This window comes from Didymosphaeria variabile (genome assembly GCF_027946475.1).
Source record: "Didymosphaeria variabile strain IMI 356815 chromosome Unknown scaffold_4, whole genome shotgun sequence".
Classification (NCBI taxonomy): domain Eukaryota; kingdom Fungi; phylum Ascomycota; class Dothideomycetes; order Pleosporales; family Didymosphaeriaceae; genus Didymosphaeria; species Didymosphaeria variabile.
This window is the reverse complement of record NW_026611623.1, coordinates 951030-976863: the sequence shown is the minus strand read 5'-3', so window position 1 is coordinate 976863 and position 25834 is coordinate 951030. Positions and strand designations below refer to the sequence as shown.

The window sequence follows — 25834 nt, the reverse complement described above, 5'->3', positions numbered from 1 at the left end:
GACGAGCTGAAGAAAGGCACGTGGAAATCGCGTACTATGGTACAGTGAAGGGTCGGATCGTTGCTTCCGTGGTTTTCGGGGCTTCATCACCACGTGGTGTTGCAGGTAGCCGCGGTCTTTGTGGAAATCGCGTTATCGCTGTCAGACCCACCTCACTTGCGACACTCGTGAAAGGGATCCATGACTAGTATTCTCGACCGCTGCTCTGGACAGTGGTTTTGATCTTCCACTCTGCCATGTTCCTTGGGAATGGGACACTGACCAACTGTCAACACTGTGGCTCCATAATTGTCGTCATTGCGGAGGAGTTCTATAGCTCGATATCTTATAGTACCAGCCTGTGGCTCCATAACCGCCGTCATTCCAAGAAGTAGTTCTATAGCTAGACATCTTATAGTACCAGCTTGTGAGGCGAAGCGCGTATGCAGGTCCTTCACCTCGCCGCTGGGGCAAGATGACCTCCTAGAACTGGCAACTCCGCGGGCATCGTCAGATAGGGGTCTGCCAGTGAGAAAATCCTTCAAACATCCCAGGCTCTTGAACGCGGCAGGGGTGGCAGTCGTCAGCCGCCGTCGGGCATCGCATGCATCTCGTGCTTCATGGCGGTCTCATTGCGACTCAAGAGAGTCCGGGGAGTTGAGACGATAACATCTTGTTGATGATCAAGATCGAGCAACGGCGCGAAGTGCTAGCGTTTAGGAGAATCAAACCAGTGACGAGCGCCGAAAGTCTAGCGGTGGGGCCTTCCTATTCTAGCTCTTTGCACCGTTGCCCAGTCTGAAATTGCCAATAGGAAATCCTGGCGGCACGGCAATGCTTCCTCCTCAGAACGGAGAGTTTTGGTGTAGATCTTCATGGACAGTGCGCGTACCTGGACTCTTGCCCAGGATGCGCCAAGCGTGCGTCATTCTCATAATCATACGATGTGCAGATCAGATTGTAACATTTTCAGCACTTGTGAGCTTTGTACATGTTCCAGTGCATCTTTGCTCGCTATTATCGATAGGTTGGTGGGAGGCCTGCAAAATCATCCCAATAAATAGGAGAGCAAATCAACTTGACTGTACCCACAGGCCCACCTCATTCGTCCGCGGCGCTCCTCTCGAAGACCTTTCCTGTAGATGTGCAAATTGTACCCGACCACGGCATGTTGAGCAATGGAGAGGCCATTGCGGGAGCCCCTGTGCACATGGCAAGAGTAGGTGGGATATGAAAGAAGAATGATGAGTGCATCGCCAATTGCCGCAGCCGCTTTTGATTGGTGCGTCAGCAGCTGCCTCCCAACAACAACAGCCAATACTGTCAACAATTGCGTGTTCAATCTTTGTTACCTGATTTCACGTGAACGCTTCTTATGTTCTTCGTCAGTTCGGCTCAGACATGTGTTCAGGTGGAGAGCTAACGTACAGCATCGCAATCGGCAGCTCCGAGAACAGCCACCGGTTAAGGTCGCGCTTGAGAAACTCTCAGCCCGCCAGAACATACCACTTGTTGACTCGAGAACGAGCAAAACTCAAAGACCAAGAACAATAGCACGAATAGATGACCAGACAGCTAGACGTACAGACGCCGCAAAGGTCGCTTACAGGATACTATAGCTCGACGGAGAGTGGACCGCCGTGCAGCTTGCAGCCGCATGTACATGTACAGTCCCACCTGCGTCTCTACATCGTGAGGAGACCGGACAATCTGTCACCGAATATTCCGTCCACACAATGACGCCGCTGCCGTCACGCGAAGGAGTTCTCGGAAAGGCATTCCGAAGGATGGCTTCTACTGTTGGGGAAAATTGGGGAGACTTCACAACCCCAAGCTCGACATATCGAGCATTGTTTATACTGAAATCTTGACACTGCAACAGCAATCTTAGAATTCCGCAAATATGAAGTTCCGCGATGGTATGCTTCGAGAATGCGTGGGGCGTGGGAACCAACGCTAATTGCACTCACAGGCATGTGGCTTACGAACGATGCGTTCACGGTCCAGTACGCAGAAGAAGTCTACACCGTCACTCCCCGCGAAGACAACAAAGCCGTAACGCTACTCTGTCCAACACGCAAGATCTTTTCCCGCGGCGACACGCTCAATCTCAGCAGCATTTCCGTTGAACTCGAAGCCCAATTCGACGGCGTCATCTCGTGCGAAGTAACACACTTTTCCGGCGCTCGCCGATTGGGGCCCGACTTTGATCTGTTTCCGCATGGCAAGCCAGGTGTGGATGCACAGGTGGAGAAGGGTGAGAAGGGAACGACCATTACCTCTGGGGCGTTGAGTGCGACTATAAGTGGAGATGCGCATACCTTTGACGTAAAATTCCATGCAACAGGTGGCTCGAAAACCATTACTTCACTACAGAGCCGTAGCGTGGGTTTGGCTTATTCTCCCGCATTGACGAGCCCGAAGCAGGTAGAAGACATCAGCGACCGGAAACATTTCATGTTCACGCAGACTGATCTGGCCGTTGGAGAGACAATCCATGGACTAGGCGAGCGCTTCGGAGCGTGGAATAAGATCGGTCAGAACGTTGAAGTCTGGAACGAGGATGGAGGTACCTCCAGCGAGCAAGCCTACAAAAACATATCATTCTGGCTCAGCTCGCGCGGCTATGGAGTCTTCATTGACACACCCGACAAGATTGATCTTGAGATTGGTAGCGAGCGCTGCTCCAGACTACAGACTACCGTCGAAGGGCAGCGCCTCAAGTGGTACATCATCTACGGGCCTACGCCGAAGGAAGTTCTCACCAAATACTCGATCCTGACGGGCAAGCCTGGGAAACCGCCAGCATGGTCCTATGGTCTTTGGCTATCGACCTCCTTCACAACTTCATATGATGAGAAGACAGTGCGCCACTTCGTCGAAACGATGAACACGAACCGCATTCCCGTCGAGGTCTTCCACTTCGACTGCTTCTGGCTGCGTGCCTTCCACTGGACAGACTTCGTCTGGGATCCCGAGTTCTTTCCCGATCCGCAGGGTCAAATCAAGCGAATGAAAGACGCCAAACTCGTAAACAAGATCTCCGTCTGGACGAACCCCTACGTCGGCCAAGCATCGCCTGTATTCAAGTACGCCGCCGACAAAGGCTACCTGCTGAAGAAGACAAACGGTGATGTCTGGCAGTGGGATTTGTGGCAGACGGGCATGGGCATTGTCGACTTCACGAACCCAGAAGCGTGCACCTGGTTCGCAGGCTGCATGGAGAAGCTATTCGACATCGGCGTCGATGCTATCAAAACAGACTTCGGAGAGCGCATTCCCACAAAGAACGTCCAGTGGCACGACAAGACCGTTGATCCGAGCAGGATGCACAATTGGTACGCCTTCATCTACAATAAGCTCATCTACGAGACACTGCAGAAGCGCTACGGCGAGAACGAAGCCGTCCTTTTCGCCCGTACCGCTACCGCAGGCGCCCAGCGTTTCCCACTCCAATGGGGCGGCGACTGCGAAAGCACACCCGCAGCCCTCGCCGAGTCGGTGCGCGGAGGTCTGAGTCTAGGCCTTGCATCGTTCGCCTCGTGGACGAGCGACATTGGAGGTTTCGAAGGCAAGCCCCCGCCGTGGATCTACAAGCGTTGGGTTGCCTTCGGCTTCTTGTGCACGCACAGTCGTCTGCACGGCTCAAGCTCGTACCGCGTGCCCTGGCTCGTGGACGACTCCTCGACTGAGCCGGAGAACTGCACCGACGTCTTGAGACACTGGGTTCAATTCAAGCGCCAGCTGATGCCGTATCTCTTCGCGCAGGCGGAGGAGAGTATTGCGAATGGGTGGCCGACGAGCGTACGTGCCGTTGCGCTTGAATTTCCTGATGATCCGACAAGTTGGTACTGCGATCGCGAGTTTATGATCGGTTCGCAAATCCTTGCAGCGCCAGTGTTTGAGGAGGATGGGACTGGTGAGATATACCTGCCTCCCGGCCGGTGGTTCAACTTCTGGACTGGAGAGGAGGTGCAAGGGAGCAGGTGGGTGAGAGAGAAGTATGGATTCCTGCAGACGCCGTTGTTTGTGAGAGAGGGCACTGTGCTGGTGCTAGGACAGGCGGACGGCGAGGATGGATTTGCATATGAGTGGTTGAAGAAGGGGGGGACCATCAAGACCTATGGTGTCAAGGAGGGCGACAAAGCTGTGTTAGTCGACAAGACTGGAGAGCAGAAGGGTGTGGTAGAGGTTGGCAGCGACGGACAGATCAAGGCACCCGATGTCCTGCAAGGGGGGTGGAAGTTGGAGAATGTGGCATAGACAGCGGCGGCTCCTACTGTGACAGAGCATGCATACGAATGATACAATCACAATTCGCCGATTGCTCATCAGATGAAGTCCCATAGAGACACACTTGAACAAGATTCAGGACCACAATTAAACCACAAAATATCTTCAAGATAGGTTACTATTACTATCCAACTATTCAAGCGTCTACATTTGCCATGCACGCGTCCAGGCTCTGTGCCTTTCCAACACCCCCACAATATCCTCCACCCCTTACACTTTCTCACGCTCAAACCTTCTTCGTCTCCTCGTGCATAATTTCTGGCGCCATCTCCTTCTGATCCAGATGATCAGGCAGCGTCCCCAACGCCCTCTCCCCAAACAGCAAATCAATCTCCTCCAAACTCAACTGCTTCGTCTCCTTCCAGAGGAAGTAAACCGCCGGCAGCGTAACGCACAGATTCCACGCCACAAAGATGAAGTAGAACTTGTACGTGATGTTTGCCAGCGCAATAGGAGAAACTTGCGACCACACGGTGCTAACGAGCCAGTTACCGATACCGGTGGCGAAGGCAGAGCCGCGGCCGCGGATGGAGAGGGGCATGATTTCAGAAGCGTAGACCCAAGAGATGGGGCCGAAGGAGCAGGAGAAGATGGCGGAGACGCTGAAGAGGAAGAAGACACCTGCGATAGAGAGGGAGTTTTTGCGGGCGCCCGTGGCGCCGGGGACCTGGGAGCCGATGGCGGCTTCGCAGACAAGGGCGATGGTGATGGCGATTGTGCCGAACAGGAGGGGCTTGCGGCGGCCGACGCGGTCGAGGAAGAAGATGATAAAGAAGGCGTTGAAGACGGGGCCGACGACGTTGTAGATGCCGGTTACGAGGAGGTTGCGGTGACCGGTGATGCCTAGGTTTTTGTACATGACGGTTTGGTAGTAGCCGATGACGTTGATACTGGAGGCCTCTTAGAGAAGAGTTATGGGAAGGGGAGGGAGGTACGTACCCAGTCATCTGTGTAAAGACCTGCATGAAAGTAGCATGCAGCAACCGAGTCCGCCACTGCTTGACCTTGAACATGATCAGCCATCCCGGGGCTGTAACAGCCTTTTCGGCCTCAATTGTACTCTTGATCTCGTGGAACTGAGCTTGAATATCATCATCGTTGCTACCGTTGTAGTGTAGTCTGCGCAGCACCTTCAGGGCTTCATCGGAGCGATCCGTCTCGACGAGGTAGCGGGGCGACTCTGGGAAGAACATGATACCGCAGATGAGAATCAGGCAGGGGATACACTGGAACCCAAGAGGGAAGCGCCAGGAGAACGAACTGGTTTCGGGTACGTGGGCGGAGCCGTATCCGACCCAAGTGGAAACGATGAAACCAATACCGATCATTTGCTGGGTTATACCGACAATAAGACCTGTGTGAAGTCAGGAATGAGCCCAATCTATGTTTCAGGGCCGCTTACCTCGCTTGGACGGATGAGCACATTCAGATTGGTAGATCGGGACAGACATGGAGAGGACGCCAACCGCCCAGCCAGCCATAATACGGCCCACAAGAATCATAGCTAAGTTCTGAGCTCCAGACTGCATCGCCGCACCGACCAGGTTGATAATGGCTCCCACGAGTACCGTCCATCTACGACCAAGGCTGTCCATAGTAAACCCTCCCCTGCTCGCCATTAGCACTGTCACGTATCCAGCAGTTCTGCAGACCTACATGAAAGACCCAAACACCGCACCACCCGAGAACGTCGAATTGATTGCGCCGATAATCGCCGTCTCGGGGCTCGTGTTGAAGAACTTCAGAAAGTGAGGTGACTGAATCACATCCGTCATAACACCACTGTCATATCCGAAGAGGAAACTCCCCGTACCCGCGAAGATGGCGAGCGCGATGTTGAACGCGAGACCCATGGCGAAGCTTTAGAGCTATTCAGCTCCACCGACACACAATGCTCAGGTCAAAAAAGGAAGACGAGGTGCGTCTGCGCGAAAAAGCGAGTAAGACGGGACCTTGGACATATAAGATGCAGTGCAACGGCCATGGCCACGCAACGGCGTCCGTCCAATGGCCAACAGTCACATCCTTCCCGTCCAGCCACCGGGTTCTAGAGGCGGAAGACCTCCCTAGTTTCCAGGACACCAGTCTCGCGAGCAAGGCGTGCAGCTCACCTGCTCGCGCGTGATGCACGTTCGCGCCAAATCCTGGGGTTCAACGAGACCTGGGGATGCGCGAGCGGGGCGTGATCCTCCCCGCCCCGGGGCCACTGTTTCCGCCAATCATTCACTCCTCCGCCTTTTCCCCTGGCACATCTTGTACCGAAACCTGTGCAACCTTGCCGAATTCCAGAAGCTGCTTGTGTGCGTTCGGCGTCATACAGCAAGAGCGCCGGGGAAAACAATATGCGGATGCAAAGCGATCGGCGCCGTCGCGACGAGAGATGAACTACTGCCCTTGCAGACGGGCCCGGCAAAAGAGGTGCAGCAGCCATTTCCTGGTCGACGGAGAAATGTTACTCTAACAAAAGTGCTGGCTTGGGAGCTCCATAACTATGGAGGCCTCCGCTGCCATTGCGGCGAAGTCGTGAGACGCAGCACTTCGCAATGGCCTCCTCCATCATGAGAGCCTCGCTCTTCCTCCTTGCCGCGGCGCCAGCTGCCTCGTACGATCTTTCTCGCAGGCAGGCAGCCGCCAATGCCACGTACAGGGACCCCAATGCCTCGGTGGACGACCGCGTAGCTGATCTCCTCTCGCGGATGACCATTGAGGAGAAGACTGCACAATTGGTTCAGGGTGATTTTTCCAACTGGATCAACACGACATCGAATGCCTTCAACTACACCGGCTTGGCCTGGAACATGGCCAACAGAGCTGGGCAGTTCTACGTGGGATACGCAATTCCCCCGGACTGGGTCGCTGAAGGTGTCAGGAAAGCCCAGGATTACCTCGTCAAGAACACCACGTTGGGTATTCCAGCTTTCGTGCAGACCGAGGGTATCCACGGCCTGCTCATCGGCAATGCCACTGTCTTCAACAGCCCGATTGCACAAGCTTGTTCGTGGGACCCAGAGCTTATTGAGCAGATGGCTCGCGTTATAGCCGACGAGTCCAAGACAATTGGTGTCAACCAAGTTTTTGCTCCTCTCGCAGATCTCGCTCGCGAACTACGGTACGGCCGTGTCGAGGAGACATACGGCGAAGACCCGCACCTGGTCGGTGAAATGGCATACAGCTATGTGATCGGAGTGCAAGACCACGATGTCAGCGCAACAATCAAGCACTTCGCTGGATTTTCCGCACCTGAACAAGGTCTCAACACTGGCCCAGTGCACGGCGGAGAGCGCGAGCTTCGAACAACTTGGCTGCCGTCCTTCAAGCGTGCCATCATCGATGCTGGTGCATACAGCATCATGGGGTCCTACAACTCTTACGATGGCATCCCCACCATTGCGGACTACCACATGATGACTGAGATCCTCCGCGAAGAGTGGGGTTACAAGTACTGGTTGACTTCCGATGCTGGCGCGACTGACCGCATCTGCTGCGCCTTCAAGATGTGCAGCTGCACGCCGAGAGGCGGCGGCCAGAAGGACGCCGTTGACAGTGAAGCCATTACCCTGTACGCCCTCCCAGCTGGAAACGATGTCGAAATGGGCGGAGGCAGCTACAACTTCGCCAACATCCCCGAGCTTGTTGAGGCCGGAAAGCTTGACATTGAGGTCGTCGACACAGCCGTTGCACGACAGCTTCGCGCCAAGTTCGCTCTGGGTTTGTTCGAGAACCCGTACCCTGGACTGGGTGCCAGCAATGGTACGAACGGCACAAGCGGCTTTCCTCACAAGACCGAGAGTGTGAAGCTTGCGCGAAAGCTCGATGCAGAATCGATCGTCCTCCTGGAGAACAAGAAGCAAACTCTCCCCTTGAAGAAAAATGCCAACATCGCCGTCATTGGCCCGATGGCCGACTTTGTCAACGTAAGTTCCAATATGCCCTTGGTACAGAATAAAGCACTGATTTCTTTAGTTCGGAGACTACGTCGTCTACCGCTCGCAATACAACGCCCAGAACGTCAACCCGCTGCAAGGCATCCGCAATGCCTCTACCGGCACCGTGACCTACGCGCAAGGCTGCGAGCGCTGGTCAACCGATGAGTCCGGCTTCCCGGAGGCCGTCTCGGCCGCCGAAGCCGCCGACGTCGCCGTAGTGGTTGTAGGAACCTGGTCCCGAGACCAAGGTGAGCTCTGGACTGGCCTCAACGCCACGACCGGCGAGCACATCGACGTGAACGATCTCACGCTCGTCGGCGCCCAGGCGAACCTCGTCAAGGCTATCATCGACACCGGCAAGCCCGTCATCGTTGTATTTCAGAGCGGCAAGCCTGTGACAGAGCCCTGGATCTCTGATGAGGCGTCGGCACTAATCCAGCAGTTTTATCCCGGTGAGCAGGGTGGTGCTGCGCTCGCAGACGTGCTCTTTGGAGACGTCAACCCCTCGGGCAAGCTCTCCGTGTCTATCCCCCACGATGTCGGCAGTCTTCCTGTCTTCTACGACTACCTAAACTCGGGCCGATTCGCTGGAGGCACTGCTCCCAACCCGGGAGAGATATATGACAACGGCACGCTGAAATTCGGAAGCTCGTACGTATTTGGCACGCCCGAGGCGCTTTACGAGTTTGGGTACGGCCTTTCGTACTCTAACTTCACGTACTCCAATGTCTCGCTGTCGAAGAGCACAGCTTCGGCGGATGACACCATCACTGCGAGCGTCAGCATCACCAACACATCGCCTGTGGACGGAAAGGAGGTCGTGCAGTTCTACATCCAGGACGTCATCGCCTCGGTCGTGGTGCCTAACAAGCAGCTCAAGGGTTTCAAGAAGGTGCTCGTCAAGGCAGGTGAGACGGTCGATGTCAGCGTCGACATGGAGGTCAAGGACTGGGGTGTGTGGGATATCAGAATGAAGTATGTGGTCGAGAAGGGAGACTTCATCGTGCATGCCGGTTCGAGCTCCAGTGACTTAAGGGGCAATGCGACGGTGACGGTGACGTGATTGGTTTGTTTCACCAGCCTGGATAGATTGTAGCATAGTACACTTCCGAACTCGTCCGAGACTTTTTTTGTACTGCTACCAACTAGCTAATTATGGATGCTGATAGTGCTCGCCCAGAGAATGCCTCTTTGCGGGCTATGCCCGCTAAACACACCACACTAGAATTGTCAGCGAGTTGCACCTACCTGAATTCAGACAGATCCATACCAACGACCGACAATCCAACGACGAGGATAGTGCCTATAAGATTTCCAAGCGAGACAGATATCCGCGTGTGACGGAGGGTGCTTAACAGACCCCCAAGCTATAGGGATAGCCGTGAATGACGAGCGAGTTCAGCCTGATCGCCGTGGCGAACAGGTCGTTCCAATCTCATCGCTCTCTGTTCTTGTCCTTTCCTTGTTTCTTTAAGCCGAACCTCACTGCTCGATGGTGGACAAGGTACTGTTTTGCGGTTCCTAGACTTCTTGTATGCTCGCGGGGTGTTCCCCGACTTGTATTTTGGCATGATGACAAAAGTTGCCTGATGGTAAAAGATAGCCATGTAGTCAGCACATGCGTAGCAGGCGAAGCAAACTGAGGCTATACCGACACTCAGCTACTGGACAGCTGGTACAATAATGGGAGCGACTGTTGATAAATGTCGATAGTGATACCGTGATTGTTATAACGATGGTTGGGTGCGCCGTTTGGTGGTGAAGAGAAAGAGGCGACAACAGAGGCTGTGATTATTACCAGTAGCTGTGATGGTAGCTGCCATTATGGCTTGAGGAAACCGTAGTGGGTGGGAAAGAGCTTCTGGAATAGCTGGCGCAGATTGGGTAGGTAGCATCTGTGTCGTTGCTCCATGATGGTAATGCATTAGATTGGAGATCAAAGTGTTGTGTGTTGCTCCATCCCTCATGAAGTTTGGCCATCCTTTCTTTCTGTTTTCCAAACTTGGTAGTGCAACGAGGGTCGCACAGTGGTGAGAAGGACAAGGCTTTGACTGAGTTTCCCGCACTCATGAGCACGGTCGCTGCCATTTCGGCCCTAGTAATGTGGATACTCCTGCTTCAGTTATAGACGTCTAGAAACTGTGGCGTATAATTTCCTCATGCCGTCTACTGCCAGATCGTAAGCAAGCAGTTGTGAGCAGCATGAGTGAGACGTTCGCTTACCTATGCTTCGTTAGGAGGGGTCTCGACCAGGAACGACCCTGCTGACAGGCGCCACAAAGCAGATCATCCTCGGCCGTGATTGATGGTTTTTTAGAATTTCTGCCAAAAGGAGAAGGTTCAGATCGGATAAGGTGCGGCAGCGCAAGGATGGTGCGTGAGACTGCGCGTGGGTAAATGGTTCCGTGACTTCGGAATGCGTTTCAAAGCTGTTCAAATGTTCAGTCGTTGAATGTCTCACGTTGTACTCTATCTAACCTGACATGCACCGCACACCACGTCCTTTCATACGTTGGACAGGGGTTTCTTCCTTTTTGGGAGGCATTTCCGAGCTCGGTTAGATGCGTCGATCATGAAGTCCGTCGGTGGAGCACCCAGATCACGGAGGTTTGAAGCTCGAGCATCAGCACATTTTATGGCAATACGAAGCCACATTATGTGTTCATGATTGTTGTCTATCGCTATCTGAGCAGAGACCGGTCCAGCCAATGTACGGCTGTCGTACCCAGCCTGTGCTGCTTGCAAGTCTCGTCGGGAGCGATTGGCGCAGGGATGTGTCGATGACGTCCGCGGTCGGGACCGAACCAGGCTTCGCAGCTGCTGGTCCAGGCTTCAATTGCTGCAGCTACACGGCCCTGCTTTCCCGTAGCATGCATGTACGCGTCGCTCCTTCATATTTCTTCAGTGTTGTTTTTTACTGTACTATGTTTTGCTCTAGCACGTTAATGTAATACCACGATACCGCACGCGGCACTTCTCGCGAGACAGCTGCACGCCACGAGCCAACAAGTAAGGGCGGGCTCAGATGCCCGAACCACACCCACATTCATGGCACCAGGCCCCTGAGATCGCGTCTCTTTCGCCGGACTCGTACACTGCGCAGCGCCTGGTCGGTCTTCTCGCCACATTAGAGCCATTGGCCAGCAGCTGACACTCTTCGCAGCAACATGCGACGCCCGAGCATCTCTACCTCACGTCGCGCCGCTTCTTCATCGGACCCATCCCAGTGCGCAACCCCGCCATGCTGCAACAAAAACACGCGCTGATACAAAGACACAGGAGGGTTGGCTGAAAACACACCGCCGCGACTGGTATAAGCACCACCTGCACATCAACTATTCGACACGCGCAGGCACCTTCTCGTCTGCCGACCGCCGTGGATCGCGCGACCGCCGCTTAACTGGCATCGACGGCCCCAGCTCGTCGGCCTTGTTCCAGCAAAGCTTCCCCCAGCCCGAGGACGTCGAAGCAGAGGGGGGCGAACAAGGGCAGAGCGGACCGGCTAGCGGAACGTCTGCAGGCAAGGGACAGGCGCTGCCCGCACTAGAGATTCCTCGTGCTTCTACGCGCAAGGAACATGTCCAGACACCGGACGAGGAAGAGTTCGTTGATGCAGTCTCGGAGCCTGACGAGGATCTGCGCGTCTACACTCATCAGGAAGAGCCTGAGGACGAGGCCCGCCCGGCTACAGCGCGCCGCCAGAGCTCCAAGACCTTTGTGACCGCCTCGTCTATACCCCCTTCCACCACGGAAGATGAAGACAACGAAGCCATCCCGTTCCCACACCAAGACCAAGGACAGGCAAGTGGCTTACAAGTTCCTATCGCGACGGGAAGCAAGAGCTCAAGCAAAAGACCGCTTTCTACCGTGGAGAGCACCACAGCTGGGCTCGAACCAAATGCTGGAGAGCCCTCGGTAGATGCTGTGTCTACTACATCATTGCTGCGCAAGGCTGACAGTCAAAAGGATGCGTCCCCTGTCGCTGAACCCATTTCTCCGGCAAAGGGCATTCTTGCGAAGGCAAAGAGGAAGTCGCAAATGGGATCGTCAGACTCGACTGGATCACCACTCGAGCGCGCCGGCGAGACGCTTTCCCGCAAAACGTCCAACCTGCGTAACCTGGTCAAGTTCGATATCCCTGAAGATTCGAAGCGCGCATCTATTCACTTGAGGGCAAAGCAAGCGCAGATGACGGTCCAGCGGGCGTCAACGAAGCTCCGAAGACGGAAGATCAAAGATGGTCTCGTGGTCAAGATGGAGCGCATGCTGGTACGGGTTGATTCGGCAGGAAAAGAGGTGCCGGACGACTTCGATGAGAACGCGAGCCAGAAGATCGACTCCAGGGTCAAAGACAAGTGGAGAGAGTATATGGTTGTCTGCCGGCACAGTGAATCGGAGGACGCTGACTTTGTACTGCAAATGTACAAGACTAGGGTGCGTGCAGCGATGCTTGGATATGGGCAAAGCTTACAAAGTTAGGTCATTCCCGAGATCGAAGAGCCGAATGCCAGCAAGCAGGCCGCGTATCAGATACCACTTGGAAAGAAGATCACGAAGGTCAACCTCTACTCTTCCTTGGACAAATCTGTCGTCGTATGGATGCCGGTATCGCGAGGCACTCGAATCTTTATCATGCAGGCCCGAACCGCTTCAAATGCGGTGGAATGGTACACCTTCCTGCGTAACGTCATGGGCTGGCGCCGCGCATCGGAGCTTCAGATTAACATCCCGGACATGAGTGTCAGCCTCCGCATTTCGGACCCCTTCAGGAAGCTCGAAGAAACTCAGAGCGAGGCTCAGGAAGCCAACGACTCTGATAACGAAGAAGCCATTCTAAAGACGATGCAGGTGGAGCAGGCAGTTGCTCAAGCGCTAGTCGTACAGTGTCTTGATCAGCTCGAGGGTTCGCCGGAGTGGGCGGACATACTCGATTCGTGGGCTAAGAACCAGCGAATAGGACTCGCTTGGAAGCGATACGATCGTCTCGAGTGGATACACGGTGCAAATGAGCGTAAGATGTATGGCACAATAGCCATGGCGAAATCGCACGAGCTGGAGCTTCGGCCTAAGACACATTACCCAACCACGGCGATAACCCGCAAAAAGCAAAAGACGCTGAACGAGCCAGTTCCGGTAGAAGGATTCTTGATTCGACTGACTAGTCAACGCGGAAGGGCAAGGCGATTGGGTCTCATGTACCACAAGCAGTTATACTTCGCTACGCACGATCAATTCCTTATCTTCTCGCGACCGACCAACACCACGCCGCCTCCACCGCCTAAGATGCCTGTCTCGGAGGGATCAGCAGTTCCGTCAGCTCGGACCATCAAAGAACGCACGCCCGATACATGGGCTGTCGACCCGTATCCTGTCAAAGATGACCATATCGAATGGTTGTTGGAAGGCCACTCAGGTACTCCAGAATCACGGAGACTCCATGACGAGGATGCCGCAGATGAGGCTCAGCGCAAATTGCAAAATTTGCTCAATTGTGACGGATACATCAACCTAGCCAACGTTGTGAAAGTACGCAAAGCGAGGCTTGGAGCAACACCAGTCGATGAGCACATCGACACTGGTTCGGACGTTGATTTCGACGAGGACGTGGAAGATGACACAACGAGGGATGATGGTGTTACAAAAGAGGTCGACATCGACCGCACGTTCGAGCTTATCATGCGTAATGGTTTGATCATTCGGTTGCAGGCTGCCGACAAAGCCCGTCGAAAGGAATGGATCAAGCATCTCCGCGCCCTAGCAAAGTACTGGAAGTTCCGCACTGCGGCCGACATTACGCTCTACAAATCCACGCGCAGCCGCAACCTTAGCGCGCTAAACATCGACGAAGAAGCTGAAGCCTATATCGGGCAGTTCGCCAGGAAATGGGAGGTCACGCAGTCCTATGCATCCCCCTTTCTCTACAACATGTGTGGCATCGCGGAATGCCGTGCCATCCACATGAGCGGTACTCTCTACCGCAAACCCCGAATCCACGCGCCCTTCACGCGCTGCAGTGTGCTCCTCGCCGCAGGCACCCTGCTCATGTTTCAAGACGTGCTGAGGACTGGCACGGGCAGGCAGCTCGCGCACATCCACCATGAGCGCATGGCTAACCTTGACCTCCGCGATTGCTACATCTACTCCGGCCTGCTCACCGAATCAGACCTCCTCTACCAGAACCAGACCTTCGATTCTAATAAGCCCGGGCACCACGCGCTACCGAAGATATACCTCGAAGATGGGTGGACGAGTACAGATGAGGATGTCATGACGACGTTCGTGGTGTGGCACGGCAAGAGCAAGAGCTGGTTCCGTGCGGAGGAGGGAGCGGGTGAGGGCGAGCAAAACAGGAAGATGGGGAAGAGGACGCGTATAAAGAGGGTGGCGAAATTGGGGAGCAAGGGGCGCAGCGTGGTGTTCCGGGCAAGGAGTCGCGCTGAGAGGGACCATTGGGTTCTGGCAATTCAGAACGAGATAGAGCGGGTTCAGGGGAATCGTAATGAAGACTTCAGGATCCAGGAGAGCGCGCCAAAGAAGGTGGGTGTTGAAGTTACGGCGAATCGCCAAACGAATGAGGCGGCTGCTTCGTCTTAGGATTTGGATGGTTTTGGGGTGGATTACGGACTCGAGCATCTTAGCGTTTCGCATGTTTCCTTGCATGTTTCTCATCGTATTATACTTAATCACCAGATTCGTTATATTGATACGAACACAACACTCACGCATGGAATGCAAGCTTCGACGAGCTTTCAATTATCCTGTAACTCAATTGCAAGCACACTTACGTCGTGCATTTCCCTTCAACCCCATCCCTTCCCTCATAGGGTTTTACCGGTGGCCGACATGTCCATTCGGGCTCCGACGAGTAGTTATACCGCTTCAGTCCAGTGAACTCGGATACATATGGTTGTTGGTGGGTTATGTTGACCGATGCTGCCCTCCTCCGTCATCGTCGGAAGCAAGCTCGGATGACTAATGCCAAGGCTTTAACATCATCCGCCACACCAAGCAGTGTCGGAACCTGGGCGGCTTCCGTCTTCTCACTCTTCATCCGACACACGTACTTGCACCCGGGACTATTACCATGCAAGTAACCACAAAACAAGCTATGGTACCAACCCATACCAAATGACGACCGAAACCGCCCCTGCCGAAAAACGACGTCGGCTCGACCGTGTGACCGCAGCCTGTGATCTCTGCAAGAAGCGGAAAGTCAAATGTGACGGGGAACAACCGTGTGCATACTGCAAACGAAAAGATTGCGCAGACAATTGTACATTTTCAGGTCCTAGAACTCGCTCTGTTGGCAACACGCCGAACAAACATAATGCAAATGCAACACTAGATATTCAAAACAGGGCGCATAGCGAGGGCAACACACTCCGACCTAGAAGCCGCGACGGGACGAATCAGAACCAGAACCAGATCGGATCTTCGCTCTCCCCTACGACAAGCAGGGACGATCATCATGAAGACACAGTCGTTCCACTCGAAGGGCGTATCCTCCGTGACGCCCAAGGCAAATTCATCTTCATCGGTGACTGTGCGCCACTATCTTTTCTGCAGACAGTGAGATATCTTATCTCATCCGAAGTTGATCCCGACGGGTTTACAGTTCCGGCGGCACGAGACTGCATCATCGAGATCGCTCGTCCAACAATATCAAGCAGACCCCAGTATACCTCGGTCAATGTGCATGATGTGCGGCATCTGGTCAACAAGTATCTTATCGCCACGAGCGGTCTCGTAGAACTTTTTGAACGTGACGAGCTTGTACGGGAATTGAAAGCATGGGCTAGTGGCCAGCTACAGCACTCAGATGACGCCGCCGCCGCCGTTTTCTTTTTAGTGCTTGCCATTGGCGCACAGGAACATGACGAGGGCAAAGCCGACGCTTGGTTTGAACATGCGAGAACGGCTCTGTCAAAGAACATGTGCAACAGCATGAATGTGGCGACGGTTCAAGGCTTCGCTCTTGTGGCTATCTACATGCTGCGTGCCTTTCAACCGAACGGAGCATATCTTTACTTCTGTAAGCCAAATGATAATGATTCTGATTCATGTGCTGTTACTGATCGTACAGCTCTTGCGGCGCGTACTGCATACGCCATCGGTGTGTGAACTTGGGTCTTCGTGGGCACGTACTGGTCTAATCGCGTTATATAGGCATCCATCGCACCGAAGTCAATGCTTCCTTTGGCGATTCGATCCGGACTATGCGAGATCGGATCTGGAAAAGCTTGCGCGTTGTCGACATGCTTATCAGCACCAATCTTGGTCGTCCCCCATGCACATCCGACGTAGACTGTACTGTCAAATACAGCATCATGCAGATGGACAATGAAGTGGCCGCTAACATACTTGACGCCAGTGTTCAGATATTCATGATCATCGAACGTGTAGTGGTCGAGGTCTATTCACGAAAGCGCATCTCACTGCGAATAGCGGACTTTGTTTCCCGTCAACTAAAAGGTTGGGCGTCCAACTGGTTGCAACCTTTGACGGAGACATTAAACCCACCTAATCGTAATGACACGGCACTTGTTGCACTGGTAGGCGCCTGCTCAACGCTGTGTACGTACTACTATGGCATCATGCTGCTCACAAGACCGTTTCTCATTTATGAAATTTACGACTATATGGGAGCTTCAATGAAGGGCGCCCGTACGCAGGGCGAGCACGCTAATAAGCAAAAGTACGCGGACGCCGCGCTTGACGCTGCAACATCCTTCGTTGATACCCTTCAAGCTGTTATTCGCACCGGAGCCTTACCGTACAGAATGCCGCTCATCGTGTAAGTCATCCCATCGATGGCCTAGCTACCGATGTTGACCGAAAGTAGATCTTGGTTATTCACAGCTTCCCTTGTTTTGGCAGTTGGCACCCTTGGAAATTCTGGATCAATGTTCGTCGAGAACTGCGAATCGTCTATTCGATGCTTGGAGTACTTCAGCAGTATAGACCCACACGCTGGACAATATTCTCGTATCGTCCAGTCATTGCTCAAGCTCACAGCTACACATGTAAAGAAGCGTGAGATGCAATTACGGATGCAAAGGAAGCAAGCTTCTTCTGAACTGTTTGGTCTACTAGCTTCGGGCACCAGTCCGCCATCCGAAGATTCAACCATAGATCGCTTCCGACATGTTGCTGAGCCGGCCACATCATATTCTACGGAGGCACCTGCAACTACTACAGCTGCTTTGGACTGGACTATGTATGATGCTGATTTCTTCGCTTTGCCATGGCCCACCGAGTACGATCCAGGCCTCCAAGATTTTCTTCAACCTGGGACCCACAACTCGGATGGTGCATCTGTAGCGGACATCCCGCTCTTCCCGATCTATGATCGGCAGGCTGACCAAGGGTTCCTTCCATAACGAATGCCGCCTGGCTCTAATCGTTATAAGGATCATCTTTTGACGGCAGTCTCGTTGGTCTCATCTCTCGAGGTTCGCAAAAAGGGTATTAACTTCGTGCCCCCTGTGCCACGGAGCTCCTGAGTCTGAGCTTCCAGTGCCATCTTAGTTGAAGCGGATGCGATGTCCTTCCGGACTACGCCGTACTCTAGCTTGGGCATGCGACTGGGAATGATGATATACCGGGTGACTAGAGCAATGTGCTTGTCTCTGAAGGCACCTAGCGCCGTTATTGCATCGTTGAAGGCGGCTGTGAGAGCAACGTTGTCTTCTCGGCTTTCAACGTAGCTGCGAATATTTGCAATCGACTCGATATCTTCCAAGAATCTTCGGTGAGGGCCGGGCATATATTTCCTCATCTCCGAATGGAAGCCTCCGGAGCGAGAATGGTTGACAGACAAGATGGCATCGAAGAATTGCAATAACGAGCTTTGACCGTTGCTGCCTCCACGATACTTCCTCCACGAACCTTTGCCATCTCCTTCGTCGTAGAAGACACCATGGGTCAGACCCGCAGCCTCCATGTTCATACTGCCTGCTAAGAAGGGTCGGATCGTGTGGTAGAAGGTTTGGGGGTTGCACCGCTCATCCATGCGTTCAAGCAAGCACCCGATATCCTCCATGCTTTGCGTAAAATATTCCAGAGCATCGATGATAGTCGGTACATCGTTAGCTTCCACTGCTTCCAGAGCGCCAAGCATACTATCGATGAGGGACCCTGCTCTCGCCTCCATGGCACAGGAGATGATCAAAAACCAAGACTCATCGTCCGTTCCAGTGGCCGTCTGTAGAGCCTCAAGATTGTCCGGATGTGTGATGTCCGCGCCTGTATGGAGTATTCTCCAGTTCCACAGGTTTAAAGTTGCGTACGTTGCGATTGGCGGTACTTCGAGATGTTCGGATGTCTGGAGGAAGGGGATAGTAATGGCAGGTGGAAGTCGCTGCAGCTTTCGTCAGCAAATTCCTGATATATGAGTCTCTGCATCCTACCTGAGCTGGTTCTGGGCCGGTCCAGATATATCCTTGGGCAATGAGTGCGAGGATCGAACAAGCTCGTTGCCATTCAGCCTCGCTGCTCAAGTGTACGGTATCTAGCACAGGTAAAACATCGACCTTTTCGCGGATCTGCTGCCTCTCAATAAGCTTCGGTAGCTCTTCCATTATCAGTTCCCATGGCTGGTAGTATCGTTGTGGTAGCTGCTCTAATGGTGCTTCTTTCGGCAGGAAGCCATTCTCGGAGATACCATATTGGGGTAGAGCAGCCCGAGAGGGCAATACTTCAACTCTGTGAGGACTCATGTTGGGAAGTATGAAACACAGACGAAAACAGTAGCTCCTGAAATAGTTTATTGGCTTATAGAGGCGCTTTTGAGTGAAGTCTCCAGAGTGAATCTGTTTGCTTCCCGCGCTACTGATTGCATTTTATTATATCCAACGTAATGACCCACTTTGCCTGCTACCAACTTCGTAGACCGAAAGTTGCTCGGTACTCCTTGGTGAGGGCCGCTGACCGACGGAACGGAAGACCATCGGAACTTCAACGCTTGACGGAAGCCAGTTTTCGCGCTACTCCGCTATCGGAAGGTCACAACGGAACATTCTACGCTGCACAACGGATGCAGAATAATGACCTAAAAGAGGTTTCCCCATCATAGACGTAAGTGCCTGCCTATCGTGGATATATATTGACCGCGGCTCCTCCTCTCACGCCATCATTCTACACTACGCTTACATTCTTGACTTGAAGAGGACACTATGGAGGTAACAAGCGCTATTCAACAACTGCGAGAGGGGCAAAAGCCAGAATGGCCAACAGCTTCCGACACTCTCGACTTTGCACAGTCTCTTGACCAGAGCGACCACATCCAGAAGACATTTCGATCAGAATTCGTGGTTCCGACCAAAGCCCAGCTCAAGCGAAAAACACTCAAGGATGATGAGAAAACAGCAGCTTCAGCATCAAGCACAAAAGAGGAGAGCATCTACTTTTGCGGTAATTCATTAGGTCTGCAACCAAAGGCTGTAGGTGAATACCTAAACGCATACCTGAAGACATGGGGATCTATTGCTGTTGGGGGCCACTTTACCCAGCTCGAGGACTCGCCTTTAACGCCATACCAAGATATGGCTGCCGATTGTGCGCGAAAAATGGCCCCTATTGTCGGCGCATCACCATCAGAGATTGTTGCCATGAACACACTGACCATCAACTTGCACCTGATGATGGCTGCATTCTACAAACCCACCGAGAAGAAACACAGAATCATGTGCGAGTGGCGACCATTCCCCAGCGACTGGTATGCCATCGAATCACAGATCGAATGGCACGGTCTGGATTCCAAAAAGTCAATCCTTCCTGTAGACCCGGACGACGGATATCTCATGACCACGGAAAACATCTGCAAATTGATTGACCAGCATGCCGACGAACTTGCATTGATCCTCCTCCCAGGCATCCAGTACTACTCCGGCCAACTCCTCGACATCCAAACTATCACCGCACACGCCCACAGCCATGGCATAACCATCGGTTGGGACTGCGCCCACGCCGCCGGCAACGTCGAGCTAAAGCTGCACGAATGGAACGTCGACTTCGCCTGCTGGTGCACCTACAAATACATGAATGCCGGCGCCGGCGCCATCGCAGGCGCATTCGTGCACTCGAAACACGGCGACAACGGGTCCAACGTCGGTCTCAAAGGCTGGTACGGCCACGACAAGTCCTCCCGCTTTCTCATGGATAACAAGTTCGTGCCTACGGCCGGCGCAGGGGGCTTCCAGTGCTCGAATCCTAGCATCGTGGACCTCACTTGTCTGTCCGGCTCGCTTAGCGTCTTTGAGAAAACGTCGATGGAAAAGCTAAGGTCGAAAGCACTGCTGCTCACTGCGTACGCTGAGCATCTTCTCTCCGCCATTGCGGCGCGGAATCAGAAAGACGGCCGGGACCCGTTCGAAGTTATCACGCCGAAAGATCCGAGATGGCGGGGTACGCAGCTCAGCGTGCTGTTGCAGGAGGATTTGATGGAGATTGTGAGCGATGCTTTGGTGGAGGGCGGCGTTGTCTGCGATAAGAGGAAGCCTGGGTGCATACGGGTGGCGCCGGTGTCGTTGTATAATACGTTTGAGGATGTGTGGAGGTTTATGAGGGTTTTTGAGGGTGGGTTGGAGAGGAAGGTTCGGACGCCTTGATGTGATGCTGTGAATAGAGTTTTATCAGCAAAACTGGAGGCAATACTGAAAATAGCTTATCAGTCTGCATAGAAAGAGGGCTGGATGATATTGAATAAGACAATTACGAAGTAAACGTTTGAGCTTATTTGATCTTGTTGTGTCTATGCTCATCTAGGCCTGCTCGAATATGTTCCTTTTGATGCTGATTCCGGAGCGTGGCACATAAAGATCAATAGTTGAATCTGGGTTAGAGGATGCTACTCACCATGCAATTCTTTCCACGGCATATTGATCAGGGCTGGCAGAGGTTAAATCAGCGCTCGGTCGAAATCCTCATTCGGTGTTGCCCACCGCTTCGTACAAGAACCACAGCCAGCATCCCGTCTCTACAATAACAGATAGGCGTCAGCCATGGCTCGTATGGAAGAATGAATGCCCGCTAGATCCTCCTCTTCCACAACGCCTGGGTATAAAAGATATGCGAAGGCTAGTTGATCAATAAATATCGTCAACAACAAACTGTATGTATTCATGAGCATGTGTTTTCGGAGGTAAAGGGCATTTGCTTACAAAACACCTCGCGACACTCCGTCACATATTCAAGTTCCGTCATATCTATCCACCAGTGTCTCGCCAATAACCACAATCTTCAACTTGCTCGGTTCTGAAATCGCTTCCTCGCTCGCACTGATTTTGTCTCCTACTTCTGTCTCGCTCACAAGCGCATAGAACTGCTGGAAATGCAACTCATCGCGATAAGTGCAGTCTGACATGCAATCCCACGTTACAAGTTCTGTGTTTCCCAGCAGCACAAGCGGCGCGTTTTCATCATATCGTGATGCTGATACAGGCGCGCGCTGTGCAATATCGCTGCCTACGCGGGCGGGATAATGTCGCACGCTTTCGACGGGAGAGTGCGGCTTCGTGAGTTCCATAAGTAGCTGCATGTGCCTTTCCCAGGCGTCTCTGAATTCCTGCGGCGTAGTCCCTTCCTTGCGGTGGATGAACGTTATACATCTGTACGGCATATTGTGCTATTGTCGAAGGATCGAAAGTCGAGATGGAGGGTTTAGAAGAACACTGAAGCTTTCCCAGGTCAGAGATTTCGTCTCGACATGCCCTGTAGGATCCCTTGAGTTTGTAACTGTGGGTCGTGATACGGTATTGCCAACCGTGTTGGTGCTAGTTTTCATGGGGAAGATGCTGGGGCGACCAATCTCGGGATGCGGGTCATGAGCTAGGGAATAGCTCGGGTGACCAGCGCTCATCCTTCATATTATTTCCGCCTTCCGCGGGCTTGGTCAAGACATTTGTGGATGAATGAATCGTTAGCCCACATCTTTGCGCACGAGAAGATGAATGTCCATCGTATTACATCAGGCCAGGGTCCAGGGCTTCGGGAAAATGCTGATTTGTGTGCACGCGCAGGGAAGTCTCTGGATTAGATAGGGGAAGTAAAGGTAAATGTTATTTTGTGGAATGCGTGATCGAAATGTCCAATGGCGAAGATACTGTTGTTGATGTGAGTGATGAAACATCCAGAGCTTTACTGTTCTGAGATGGGCATTATTGAACGGAGTGTGCGAGTATTGGAGGGCGGAGATACCCGCAGTACATATTGTCGATTTATGACGCTTCAAGCGTTGATATTCAAGGGATGTCCGAGATGTTAGCCTCATTCGCCCCTTGCGTATGCCGCAACAATATGCATCTTGAGTGGATCGAGATTTCTGTACACTTGAAATTGAATGGTTCAAGCAGCTCCTTCGCGGGTTTCAAGGCGCGTCCTAGGGAAACATTAATCAGAAATTAAAAAGAATGGTACAGTAAGAATGTAGATATGAGGCTGCGGTGTGCTGTGAATAGCTGTGGCACCTCAGGTGGTACGTTGTTCCATGGTGTAAGTGGTTCCTGATATTCTCGGGCCCGATTTTATTGCACCAAAACCTTGCAACATGTATCGAGCGTCCCGATCGAGCGGATCTCCGACCAAAAATGCAGATCATCTGCATCACATATGGTACGTGCGCGACTCAATCCGCGGCTCATCCATACATCGGATTGGGAGGGCTCCTCAATTCCGACGGAATGTCTCGTGATAATGAATCTCATTCATGGAAATACTCACTACTAATGTTTCTCATATTCCACTTTACGACTGCCCTATAGGAATTATGAAACAGCCCCACAGGACTGACTAGCTTACACAAGACCATCACCTCGCAAAATGAGGCTGTCAGGGATGAACATATCACCCATGACATGCAGCTATAGTCAAGACCAAATATTCTCCTCCAGAATTTGCTTACAGGGACAGTTGTAGCTGTTTAATAGAATCGATGTGGTATTGGGGTTGTACCCACCTGAGAAGCTTTTTGACTGTAATTGCAACTTTACAGAGGATAAAAAAAGGAAAAGCGGCAGTCAGAGGAAAAATAGCCAATGCAACTAATGGAAGGAGAGCACCATTTGCAACGACATCTCTTATATACACATGATAGCTGTTGCTATGAGATAGCGAATGTCACCACGACGACTCGCGTCGTTTCGCATTATTGAGCCTTCTGAGTGCCTCGTCCAACTTCTTCTTAGCCTCCTCGTACTTCATCCTGAATTCTTCATGCTTTGCTTTTGCTTCTTCATACTCCTTGTTCGCTTTCACATGAACTCGGGTTGCCTCTTCAATATCATTTGGTCTGTCGCGAGAACCTCTGTATCCACGTTGGTATCCTCGCTGACGGAAAGGCGACTCGTATTCGTATGCATGACCGTAGCCGCTGCGCGGCGCTCCTGCTATCTCGATGGTATGCAGTGTGCATGTCAAGCTATGATCCAAGACTGTTCAGTACTTAAAACTCGTAGGCATTGCTGTCTTGATGCCGAGTCGTTATATGCAGCATATGTATTTGCTTTCGTGCAAACGAGGATACGGGTTGAGCCGCAATAGCTTGCGCGTGTCTCTCCTACAGCTAAGCCATTACTGCCTGAAAATCACCTGGCTTAAACCTAAGAGATCGATGCGTTGATATCGTTGCGTTTCGCTTGCTGCAAACCTGGCATGGCCAATCGCATAATGGACCAATACATGCATGATATACGCGATCCACTCTACATGAGCCTTGTGTACAGCTCGTGCTGGCGAGGTAGCAAGCGTCGAACAGCAAACCTCTTGTTGTCATCGCGCAACTGTTGGGCTTGCGTTCGCAAGCACGACCTGAGCAGCTCTACCACTGTCGAGACTAGCTATGACCATTCAGCAGAAATCAGGGTTGAAGATGTTCGGTTCGCAGGATGGTGAGTACAGGAGGCTGTCACGACCCGCACATCCAGAGTTGGGGCGTCGCAACACCAGCTAGCCCCTTCTGTCGTCTTTTGCTCTCCATCCTTCGCCCACCACGTAGACCCCAATCATCATCCCTGCCACCCGCACGTCGTCTTATCACTGCATCAGCACGTTTTGTGAGACGCTGCACAGCGCGCAGCTTGGCTCAAGGCGTCCACTTTGCCATATAAACATGCCCCACCTCCGACCTCATGTGCCGACGAGGCTGAGCGTCGCAATAACTTCTGGATATCACCCACCTCGACGCCATGGCCGTATGCACAATTGATGGAAACAGCGATATGTACGGGCTGGGCATCCGCCTTGGGTACTATTTCCTGTGGTATGGAGCGATCCTCGCAAGGTGGATGGCGCCTTCTGAGGTGAAGAACGTCGCTTTTTCAACCGATATGTTTGTGGCGGCAACGTTCCTAGCGCTCATTATCCTCACGGAAAGTGACATTGACAATCTCGAGCCAGCCGAGACGTACATTGTTTTGTTGCTCATGTTCGGCGCTTATCTGGCCCTGGTACCCATATACGTATGGCGATTGTTGACAGCATGCGATCCCTACTGGGTAAGTAAAGCGTGGTTCATACATTGGGACCTTTCTATTGCGGTCGTCGTGCAATCGTTCCATACACGAGATATCGGTGCATTTCCTTTGGTGCTGTCTTCGCATCTGCGGGTTCCTGACATTTGGAATGTGACCGTGCAGGACCCAACCCGCTACCCACGTGTGAATCTTGGAGCGATGTCGGCCAATCTGAGTTTCATACTGCTTATAGGAGTTCTGGTCTTCCAATACTGGTTCTGGTTCGATCGCGTCCCGGATCTGGATCATCGCAATTGCCAGCAATATGGCTTCGTCTTTGGCCAAGTCCGCCTCAACAGCAAGGTTTCGGTGGTGCTTCACGCCCTGATGTACTTCTGGCTGGGCCTGGTATGTCTCTACATCTTCCTCCTGAAGTTCAGGGCCTTGGCGGGATTACCGGACCCAGGAGTGGGAGGGCGTCGACCGAAAAGAGGGCATATCGAGTTTCTGCAGAATTTGGATGTTTGGATCAGGATTGTCATTGCGCTCGCCGTGACTGTTGCTACGGAGCTTACGATATCCTGGAACGAGATTGGAGGTGTTTTCTCGCTGTCTGGTGCCGGTCAAACCATCCCGTTTGCTATAGGTTTGACTGCGATCGTCCGGATACTTTACGTGGCAATGAAGCCCACACAGGTTCATCAGCCACATTCTCGACCGAGCTCCGTCAGACAAGTGCCACAATCGTTCCAACGCAGGCCAAGAAGGGACACAGAGTCCACCATTTCCCGCCCTTCTCGGGTCTATAGACGATAGGCTGTACAGTAGAGCAAGTGCCGCGTGGCTAGGATGGTTTTCGCAATTTCTGTATTGGGAACAGGTTTCGCAGTGGTCTGCCGCTCAGTCCGATAGCTAGCCAGCTAGGTAAGATCAACGAGTAGGAGAGTCTTTTCACTGTGAGCCCGGCCTCAAAACACGGTCTTGAGACTTTGTTCAGTCAACGAGAGTATGACTTTACTTGGATTGCTGCCTTTGTACTTCTAAGAATAATGACAATTGAGAGCAGTAACCAACATACAGAAGGGTGTACTTCAATACACTGCCATGTTACCGTTCAAATACGAGGAGGCATTCGAGATGTCACTCGCGCAAGATGTTGAGGTGTCGATGTCTCTTTGTTGAGTTAGT

At 52.7% G+C, this 25834-nt stretch overlaps 8 protein-coding genes across 8 annotated transcripts; 6 read left to right on the top strand and 2 right to left on the bottom strand.

Moving 5' to 3' along the window:
* Positions 1 to 1882: 1882 nt before the first annotated feature.
* Positions 1883 to 4242, top strand: N0V89_005209 (uncharacterized protein; the record flags this gene model as incomplete). Its single annotated transcript, XM_056213986.1, has 2 exons — positions 1883 to 1898; positions 1952 to 4242. 2 exons carry the CDS (start codon positions 1883 to 1885, stop codon positions 4240 to 4242), a joined length of 2307 nt encoding a protein of 768 aa, XP_056071253.1.
* A 256-nt stretch (positions 4243 to 4498) lies between these two features.
* On the bottom strand, positions 4499 to 6125 carry N0V89_005208 (uncharacterized protein; the record flags this gene model as incomplete). The annotated part of the gene is made up of 4 exons (XM_056213985.1): positions 4499 to 5162; positions 5212 to 5626; positions 5675 to 5880; positions 5929 to 6125. 4 exons carry the CDS (start codon positions 6123 to 6125, stop codon positions 4499 to 4501), a joined length of 1482 nt encoding a protein of 493 aa, XP_056071252.1.
* Positions 6126 to 6815: 690 nt separating this feature from the next.
* N0V89_005207 (uncharacterized protein) lies at positions 6816 to 9261 on the top strand (the record flags this gene model as incomplete). Its single annotated transcript, XM_056213984.1, has 2 exons — positions 6816 to 8186; positions 8236 to 9261. The coding sequence occupies 2 exons, from the start codon at positions 6816 to 6818 to the stop codon at positions 9259 to 9261; spliced, it is 2397 nt and encodes a 798-aa protein (XP_056071251.1).
* Positions 9262 to 11068: 1807 nt separating this feature from the next.
* Positions 11069 to 14792, top strand: N0V89_005206 (uncharacterized protein; the record flags this gene model as incomplete). Its single annotated transcript, XM_056213983.1, has 4 exons — positions 11069 to 11074; positions 11137 to 11145; positions 11478 to 12632; positions 12678 to 14792. 4 exons carry the CDS (start codon positions 11069 to 11071, stop codon positions 14790 to 14792), a joined length of 3285 nt encoding a protein of 1094 aa, XP_056071250.1.
* A 534-nt stretch (positions 14793 to 15326) lies between these two features.
* Positions 15327 to 17578, top strand: N0V89_005205 (uncharacterized protein; the record flags this gene model as incomplete). The annotated part of the gene is made up of 5 exons (XM_056213982.1): positions 15327 to 15417; positions 15544 to 16230; positions 16282 to 16311; positions 16365 to 16992; positions 17041 to 17578. The coding sequence occupies 5 exons, from the start codon at positions 15327 to 15329 to the stop codon at positions 17576 to 17578; spliced, it is 1974 nt and encodes a 657-aa protein (XP_056071249.1).
* Positions 17579 to 17610: 32 nt separating this feature from the next.
* On the bottom strand, positions 17611 to 18916 carry N0V89_005204 (uncharacterized protein; the record flags this gene model as incomplete). The annotated part of the gene is made up of 2 exons (XM_056213981.1): positions 17611 to 18558; positions 18608 to 18916. 2 exons carry the CDS (start codon positions 18914 to 18916, stop codon positions 17611 to 17613), a joined length of 1257 nt encoding a protein of 418 aa, XP_056071248.1.
* A 456-nt stretch (positions 18917 to 19372) lies between these two features.
* On the top strand, positions 19373 to 20806 carry BNA5_1 (Kynureninase (L-kynurenine hydrolase); the record flags this gene model as incomplete). Its single annotated transcript, XM_056213980.1, has 1 exon — positions 19373 to 20806. The coding sequence occupies one exon, from the start codon at positions 19373 to 19375 to the stop codon at positions 20804 to 20806; it is 1434 nt and encodes a 477-aa protein (XP_056071247.1).
* A 3573-nt stretch (positions 20807 to 24379) lies between these two features.
* Positions 24380 to 25462, top strand: N0V89_005202 (uncharacterized protein; the record flags this gene model as incomplete). Its single annotated transcript, XM_056213979.1, has 1 exon — positions 24380 to 25462. One exon carries the CDS (start codon positions 24380 to 24382, stop codon positions 25460 to 25462), a length of 1083 nt encoding a protein of 360 aa, XP_056071246.1.
* Positions 25463 to 25834: the final 372 nt, after the last annotated feature.